Below are 10042 nucleotides of genomic sequence, written 5' to 3' on the forward strand. Positions count from 1 at the left end.
TAAGAAACAAATTGTCAAAATCAACGAAACACAATCAGAACCCCTGTTAATAGCATGTCGAGTTCCTCAAGGTAGTATTCTGGGTCCTTTATTATTTCTGTTATGTTAACGACATGCCTATCAGTGTCAAGTGCAAACTCCTACTGTATGCGGATGACTATGCTCATTTAGTATCAGGTAAAGACTCACAAGATATAGTTAATGTAATAAAACTAGAACTGAAGTCCTGCAGCAAATGGCTAGTAGACGAAAAACTTTTGTTACACCTCGGGAAAACGGAAGCCATACTCTTTGGCACGAAACAAATTGAGAAGGGTAAATAATTTTAATGTCAGGTACAATGGGGAACCCATCACTTCAGTTTCCTCAGTAAAATATCTGGGAATCCCCTTTGACCTATACATGTCAGGAGAATTGATAGGGAACAGTGTAGTAAAGAAAGCGAATGCCAGACTGAAGTTCCTCTACAGACAAGCACAGTGTCTACCTACTGAGGCTCGCAGGACCCTATATCTAGCCCTTATACAATGTCATATGGACTACGTTTGTTCTTCATGGTACTCTGCCTTGCCCAAAAAACTGAAAGATAAACTGCAAATCACCCAGAACTAAATGGTAAGATTCATCGTGGACCTGGGTCCAAGAGAACATGTAGGCCAGGATGAATTACAACAATTGGATATGCTGAATGTTGAAGACAGAGTAAAACAACTGAAGCTAAATCAAGTTTATAAAATTGCTCACAAATAGTATCCAGAGTATCCTGCTGCCAATTTTGTCAAGGTTAGGAACCAAAGCAATCATAGAGGGAGAGAGCACAACATTGTAGTACCCACAGTCAGCTTCCAGGCTTCAAACACCTTTTATTGTACAGCAATAAAGGAATGGAACAGACTGCATGTACATGTCAAAGCCAGTCATAGCATGAACCAGTTCAAGAAGAGTGCCAAAAGGTACCTAAAGTATGTAGCGACAGAAAGGGAGGAGAATGTTTTTATTTTTTTAGCTAACACACATGTAAATATAAATAATTCGTTTTATCTTATTTCTAGTATATCTCCTTTATAGTATAATAAGATATTATGTCCTTCATAGTATAATGATAAGGTATTAAAATGACCCCAATGGAAATAAGTCCCTTTGACTTTTTTGGGTTATCTCTACACATATGCTGTTATGTATGATAATCTATGTAACTGCATTTATGTATACCTGAATAAACTCACTTACTACTACTACTACTACTAATAATAATAATACTAATAAAAAATAAGAAGAAGATAAAAGAATATAACAAATAAATAGTCACAGAGTGAACTCATGGTCTGTGTCGCAACATTGTTTTGACTAAGAAAGTTACAGTACCAACGAGGAGCTGACGAGAAGACAAATCTCGCTAGTAAAATCCCGGGTACCAACGACCGAGCAAGTGATTACTTAGATGGGAATTTCCCAAACTCCTTCCATCTTGCACCTACTGAGCCCATTGAAGTCACCAGGATTATCAAATCACTTAAAAATAAATCAAGGAATCTGTCTCAAGTCCCACCATTATTGTACAAGCGAGCGGCTCATGCCCTATCGCCTGCTATTTCATTACTTTTTAACAAGTCACTAGAAACTAGCACACTCCCGACACTATCCAAGACAGCAAAGGTTACACCAATACACAAAGGTAGTGCTCCCATAGATGTAAATGACTACTGGCCAATATCAAACTTACTGTTGCTATCCAAAATATTCTGCTGTTGATCCCCAAGCACAAATGGCATATCTGAGGTAGAGATCGATGAGTAGGGCTGATTGTGGTACGTACTACGTAGTAATGTATCTTAGGATCCCAACCGTTTTGGATAATTTTTTTGTTATGTGTTGGATATGGGTGCTGAATTTCAGGTTGCTGTCGAGGTGTAGGCCCAAGAATTTGCCCTCCTTATGTTTAGCAATAAGAGTGTTTTCAGTCTTAATGTTCAGGTGTGCTACACCTGTTCTGTTACCAAACAATATGGAAGGTTTTGTCAGTGTTAAGTGTAAGTTTATTGGCTGCCATACAGGTTTATATTTTTAGTAGCTCTTCGTTAACAATGGTGTTGAGGGTGGCAAGATTTGAGTGGGAGATGACGTAAGTCGTGTCTTCAGCGAAGAGAATTGGTTTCAGATGTGATACGTTGGGAAGATCATTGATGTATAAAAGGAAGAACAGGGGACTCCAGTGGCACTCCAGTATCAAGTGTTCGTGTAGATGAGGTTGTGTCCTTATTGGAGACGTACTGATACCTGTTAATAAGGTAGGATTTGAAATATATAAGTGCGTGGCCTCTTATACCGTAATGGTCAAGTTAGTGGAGTAGGAAGCCGTGGTCGTCTATATCAAAACTTTCCTTAGGTCAATAAAGAGTCCTGATTGGTATTCATTATTTTCCAGTGCTGATTAAAGCAGGTCTAGCATTTTTACAGTTGCTTCGTTTGTGCTTTTATTTTTTCTAAAGCCAAATTGGCAGGGGATGAGTATGCTTCGTGCTGTTATACACGAATATATATATATATATATATATATAGGATGGGGTCCACCTCTGGTGTAAATTGTGGGACCCAGAGCCTCGGAGAAGTGGATAAAAAGGCTTCAAGGAAGAATATTTGGATTTCTTCCTGAAGCCGTTTGAATATTCCACTTCCCCTACCACCCCATCTTTTAATATATATTTTTTTTTACCAATAGGAGTATTTTATTACATAATATGGTACAGAAGATTTAAGAGATACATTGTTGATATGAAGGTGGCATATAAGGTACATGTTTTTACGTGTGTATCACCGATTATAAGGCGAAAATCTCATCCAGCTCCTCAGAGCTGGGGCGTGTGCCCAAAATACAGCAGGCATTACCCCTTTGAACAGCCGCACTGAGCCACCGGAACAGAAAACTAGCTGCCCTGGGATCCCTAGTTACCCTGATGAGTCTTTTTCCCAGCTCCTTAAGGAATTTAGGTACTCTCTTTCCCCATAAGCCAAGGGTCTCTGAGCCTATGGGAACAAACATACAATGATTGTCAAGTTCTCCATATTTTCTAGACTTTTGGGACTCCCTGAAGCTGGCAGCTGCCCCTCCTTCCTCCCTGGTGTATTGGAGATAGGTATCAGCCAAGGTAGATGCACATGTATAGTCCCACACCACCTGCTTCCCATCTGTCCAGGCTTGAAGGGTGATGCCATCTAGACGCTTCTGGCTGCCATCAGATCTGCATAGTTGGGGTGGCTCCCTTACTGCTGGGCATCCAGCTGCTGTGAGGCTCCTCTTGATAATGTTATTAACCTCCTCATGTCTTGCAATCTTTCCCTCGGATTTACGGCACACAAGACCATGGTGCCCGAATCGGTCTGCTGCTTCACTGCCACAAATACACCTGTGTTCGGCGAGAATAGGGGCGGCAAGTCGAAGGGCAACACCAATGCGAATGATCTGTGGGTCGAGGTGTGTGCCAAGGCTGGAGTTGGGAACAGCCAACAGAAAGTCCCCTGCATGAGGGGCTCTCACTGCCAGGAGGCGGGCTCTATCCTTCCCTGACACACTCTGAAGCATTGTTGAGGCTATATTTTCCACTATTGGACCATCCCAGTGCGATTGCTTGTAGTTGTTGGGGGGAGCAGGTCTGGCTCCAGAGCCCGTTAGATTATCCCAGATCATGGCTCCGATAATGAACTTTTGGTCCTGGACTCCAATCTTGTCCCTAAGATGTTCAGGGAGAATCGCTGCTACAAGCCCTCTGAATGCAATACACGAGGACAGAAAAGCAGGTAACCCAATCTGTGATGACTTGCGGACGCCAATGGACTGGAAGTGTAGCTTGGTTCCACTGCCCGTCTTCTAGAGTAAGGTTAAGTACTTTCGTAAAAGTCTGCCTCAGAATACTGTCATATTCGTGCAGTATAGGGTTATCATATGACGAAGCACATCATAGGAAATATGTCAACCTGGGCAGACTCAAGCACTTTGTGAGAAGGTACAAGGCATCGTGGGTATCCAGACTGCCTATTCGTTGTTCCATTCTCCTTAACTCTTGCAATTTCTTCCTGAGAATTGTGTCAATGGCATTGCTTCCCAGAGGTGCTCCTAGCAAGACACTATTTGTGGGGGCAATGACTGCTGCTCCTGGTAGTTTTGATCTCACTGCATTTATCACTTGATGACTGACTGAGATGATTTCACATTTGGATGGATTCAGGATGAGACCCATTTCCTGTCCCCGTGTCATTACCTGTGTAAGGTCATGTAGGAGGGACTCCTTTGTACCTGCTAGTGTGCCATCATCTAGGAACCAGATGTTTAGCTCACTGGTCAGTCTGACTGTGATTTCCCTAACTGCTATACAGAAGAAAAATGGTGCAAGAGGATCTCCTTGTTGGACACCCTCCGATGATGTGATTTCATGCTCTCCAAAGAGAAGCATTGATTCCTTGCTATACCCAGCTGAAACAAAAGGGAAGAGACCAGGGAAATGTTCTTGTACTGCTGCTAGTATCACGTCTCTTTTCAGGAGACTGAACGCATTCTTGAAATCTAATTTTACCACTGCATTGTCCTCAGGCAGGTTGTTGATATACGCCCTTGTTGCATTAACCGCAACATATATATATATATATATATATATATATATATATATATATATATATATATATATATATATATATATATATATATATATATATATATATATATACATATATATATATATATATATATATATATATATATATATATATATATATATATATATATATATATATATATATATATATATATATATATAGGGAGGTACCACCTCTAGAACTCTACTGGGGACCCTCATCCTCAGAGAAGACAATAAACGTACCTCAGGGAAAACTCAAGGTCCTCCCCGGAGCTGTTTGAATATTTTCTTTTCCTACCACCCCCTACATGTGAACTTTATTAATAGACAGAATACACTGATAGAAAACACAAACATGAATACATTGGTACAATATATCAAAGGTTATGAATCTCCTCCAGTTCCTCCAAAGCCTGACGCAAGCCCAGTATGCAGCATGCATTTCCCCTCTGGATGGCCACGCTGAGGCGCTGGAACATGAAAGTGGCTACCCTTGGGTCCCTGGTGGTGTCGATGAGTCTGGAACTCAATTCTTTAAGGAAACGTGTGGCATTTTTTCCCCATGATCCCAAGGTCTCTGATCCGACTGGGACAAATTGATAATGTTGGCTTATGTCCCCGTACTTGCTGATCTTGTACTCCTCCCTGTGGTCAGCAGCTCCTCCCTGTCGCCCGACACTGTGATGGATGTAGATGTCAGCCAGTGTGGACACACAGGTATAGTCCCATGGTGGTAGATGGTGATCCCACTGGGGCGGTATTCTGGGTTGTGGGTATTGTTGGCTTCTAGTGATCGGGGCTCCCTCTCGGTTGGGCATCCAGCTGTAGCAAGGGTTATTTTATGATGTCGTTGACCTCATTGTGTCTTGCATATATATATATATATATATATACATATACATATATACATATATACATATATATATATATATATATATATATATATATATATATATATATAAATAAACATATATATATATATATAAATATACATATACATATATATATATATAAATATATATATATATATACATATATATATATATATACATATATATGTATATATATATATATATATATATATATATATATATATATATGTATATATATATATATATATATATATATATATATATATATATATATATATATATATATATATATATATATATATATATATATATATATATATATATATATATATGCAATAAGATCACAGTAAACAGGTGATTTCAAAATATGCAAAACAACCACTCTGAAAGAATAGAGAAATTCCAAGCGCTTTCGTGACTACTCACATTATCAAGGATAATGTGATAATGTGAGTAGTCACGAAAGCGCTTGGAATTTCTCTATTCTTTCAGAGTGGTTGTTTTGCATATACATATATATATATATATATATATATATATATATATATATATATATATATATATATATATATATATATATATATATATATATGTGTGTGTGTGTGTGTGTGTGTGTGTGTGTGTGTGTGTGTGTGTGTGTGTGTGTGTGTGTGTGTGTGTGTTTTCGTAAAGGATATACGAAAAACTAATACAATTTTAACATTTATTTAATCAATTATATATGTATAAAATATTGTACATAAATGTTATACAATACCGACATAAAATATTATTTTGTGTGCACAATTTACACTTGCTAATTACTAAACAATTAGTTGGACACTTACAACCATTGTGAGAACATTAGCTGTGTCTTGAGGCTTTGTCGGTGGTTGATTAAATTGGTTTAAACCCAATCGACCACACGAAGGATCATTAAGGATGCATTTAACCTGTTTACCAACAGCCAAGGATACTTTAATTCCTAAAATAGGGCTCATATCAAGCTCTCAGTGTATATACACTGTGTTTATACACTGAGAGATATATACCTCTCTGTGTATATACCCTGAGAGACATATAACTCTCTGTGCACAGTGAGAGTCATATACCTCTCTGTGTATATACACTGAGAGACATAACTCTCTATGTATATACACTAAGAGACATATACCTCTCTGTGTATATACATTTGCAAGTATAGAAGAGGCAGTGCTGGAAGGTGTAGGGCATAGTCCGTGGTGGTTGAGGAAACTACTTGAGCGTAAGAAAGAGCACTGCAGCGAGCCTACTGGCCCATGTCAAGCAGGTCCAAGTCACACAGGCTCAAGAAGACTTCTGTTTATTAGTCACATTTCCTCCAATACACAAACAAATGAAAGCTTTTATTGTCCGTGTCGTAGTCTTAAAAAAGATCATGTTATCTGTGACTGGAACTTTGAAGTAAGTCGAGAATAACAAGGAACACTCTCCAAGATATGAAAAAATAGACACCTGTGCAACATCTGGGTATTTTTATTGAAGACGTTTCGCCATCCAGTGACTTTACCAATACAAATTCAAGGACATGAATGAAAGATATAATAACTGTATACAAGACTGGCCATAGAAATCATAATCCTGAACAGCCTAACCAAAGTGGTCAAAAAAGCCGTGATGATCTCCATGACCATAATCTTCATAACCATGAAAATGACCATGACCATGACCATGACCATGATCATGCCCATGACCATGACCTCCGTGACCAAAACCACCATGGCCAAACCAACCATGGCCAAAACCATGGCCAAAACCACCTCCAAAACCTCCTCCAAAACCTCCGCCATAGCCGTGCTCGTGAGAGTCATGGTGACCCAGGGCGTAGGGGTGAGGCATGGCTGACTCCATCAGTAAGGTCAGTGCCACCACTACACCCAATATCAGCGACACCTGAAAGTTAAAAACGAAAAAAAAGTGTTAGATTTTGGATGATATATTTCTCCGTCTCAGTAAAAAAAAAAAAAACAAAAAAAAAAAAAAAAGCCAGTAAATACAGAGCTAACCAGCATCTCTAATTAGAGCTTCATCCTATCTCTATCAAGCATTTTACTTAATAACTGCCAAGTTAAGGCAATAAATCATCTGTAAATAAAGATTCACTCTTCACATATTGTCTTTATTGTGCAATAATGTTGGTAGAATTATCAACACTATGTTAGGTAAAAGGACCCAAGTGCAACTAATGCAACATTTAAAATGTTGCTTTAGTTGTAGTTACTTAAGACATCTTTATTTTACTAAATATATGTGGGTAATCACGCCATTCTACAATGCAACACACGGACTTTCTTTTATATAAATAACGAATCGTTGAAGGATTCATCCTCTGCCATGAGATGACGAAGTTACTGACACTGACGAAACAATAATATTAACGACTCACGAATTCCTAAAACATGAGTGCAAGCAAATCCTAGAACGGATGAGGGATCGAACCCTCGGCAAGTGAGTTTTAAAACTTAGAGGCCAGTGCGCTAACCACTGGACTAGGTGGCTCCAGGAAGATTCAGTCATCCGTGATTTGTTTGCAGTCATGATGGCGGCTTTGCGGGGACTTGTGCTAGAGCACGACACAAGCTGGAGCGGAAATCATCTGTGAAAAAACTGTATTTGCGGCCACAGTGGTGGCCCATGCTAACCTCCCTATGGTGTACAGAAATAAACTTAGTTGGATGACTCCTAGTAAAGCCAACTGGCCCAGTGGATAGTACATAGGCTGAGTGTTTTAAGGCTGTAATACCATGGGTTGGATCCCAACCCTTTCTGTGATTTGATTAACAACAACAATGATGATGACGATGATAATAATAATAATAATAATAATAATAATAATAATAATAATAATAATAATAATAATAACAATTATAATAATAATAATAATAATAATAATAATAATAATAATAATAATAATAATAATAATAATAATAATAATAAAAATAATAGTAATAATAATAATAATAATAATAATAATAATAATAATAATAATAATAATAATAATAATAATAATAATAATAATAATAATAATAAATAACAATAATAATATAGTGCAAGAAATTCAAGGGAAATTTTTTCTGCAAGTCTTCATACGCCTTTTTCTGAATTTCTTAAATAACATGACTGCACTTCACCAGCATATCACTCAGGTCGGATAAAATACTCTCATGTGAATCTTGAAACTATTAGCCACAGCCAGATTTTTTTGTAATTACTTGAACCACAGAAGTGGTTCTCACACAACCACAGCTCTACCATAAGACTATGTAAGACTTTGTAAGAAGAAGGAGCCCAGCAGGAGCTCTCGTGGTGTATGCTAGGCAGGTTCTGCGTTTTGTCGACAATGTTGAAAAAACTACGCAAGTTGCAAAACAGTCGTTTAAAATGATACCGTTCGGCTCGGTGCAGATCTTTATTAAGTCACTGGCCTGGAGTTTTACGACTCATTAGCCATGAGTTCTATCTCCATGTGTACAGTGGTTTGTAGGTTATGACTTGGCGAAGATTTACAGAGAGCTAAACATTGTCTGGGTGGTAGGTTATTCTATATGCCCGAAATACTCAGCATACCAAGGAGCTTCTTCACGCACACCTAAATGTCATCCATCTCTATACAAACATTGTATCGTGATGAAATAAATAATCTTCATTATCCTCATTCATGCTTCTGGCCTGATACCATTGACTGTGTATCAGTATTCTCTAACCAACGTGAAGGCAACTCATGAGTAAAGATGGGGAAACCTTATCATCAAATCCTCATTACAGATCTCGCTCTTCTGACCACAGTGGATTACCAGAGGACGCAAACAACGAAGCTGACTCGAGGCTAATTCTTTAGTAAACATTTTTTGTTTTTACTTCACACTTACGGTTTTCATGGCAATTTGAAAGATAAACTTGAAAACTGCTTCCCGATGACTGTTTACAGCACGACGAGGTGTATGCTCAGATGCTTGGTCTCACTCCCTTTAGTGACTTGTTCGAAAGCTTGGCTCCTCCTGTATATATATACACACACACACACGCACACACACACACACTCTCTCTCTGTCTCTGTCTCTGTCTCTCTCTCTCTCTCTCTCTCTCTCCCTACCCTCTCCCTCTCTAGTGCAGAAGAATCTGGTAAAGTGATGCATGCCAAGCCAACCAGTGTAGCAATCTCATAGTGTTCGTATTCATACAGTTTACACCTCTCATTCCTCTGAATATCAATATTAGCTCCTTCGGGGACATGCAGAATAGATATTTCATGCAATGGAGAGTTAAGGACGAATGTGGGGAAGACACTGAGTGAAAAAAAAGGTTGAGGGATAAACAAGGAAAAAGTAAAAAGGCATGAATGCAGGGATAGAATAAAGAGAGTAAACACGTAAACAGAGAAAAGGAGATTAGACACATAGACAGAGTAAAGGGAATTACCACGGGGAAGACAGTAGACGTTAACTATCAATTAAAGGGGTTAAAAGGATAATGAAAAGTAGAGGACCGCTAGCTTGGTTTTTAGTGCACTCACCTCACACATTG

The 10042-nt window shown here is 38.4% G+C and overlaps 1 protein-coding gene across 1 annotated transcript; it reads right to left on the minus strand.

Annotated features, from left to right (window-relative positions):
* Positions 1–6189: 6189 nt before the first annotated feature.
* On the minus strand, positions 6190–9546 carry LOC128705285 (zinc transporter 7). The gene is made up of 2 exons (XM_053800503.2): positions 9388–9546; positions 6190–7411 (listed from the first exon to the last, which is right to left on the minus strand). The coding sequence occupies exons 1-2, from the start codon at positions 9394–9396 to the stop codon at positions 7109–7111; spliced, it is 312 nt and encodes a 103-aa protein (XP_053656478.2). The 5' UTR covers positions 9397–9546; the 3' UTR covers positions 6190–7108.
* Positions 9547–10042: the final 496 nt, after the last annotated feature.

Source organism: Cherax quadricarinatus, chromosome 29 (assembly GCF_038502225.1).
Source record: "Cherax quadricarinatus isolate ZL_2023a chromosome 29, ASM3850222v1, whole genome shotgun sequence".
NCBI classification, from domain to species: Eukaryota; Metazoa; Arthropoda; class Malacostraca; order Decapoda; family Parastacidae; genus Cherax; species Cherax quadricarinatus.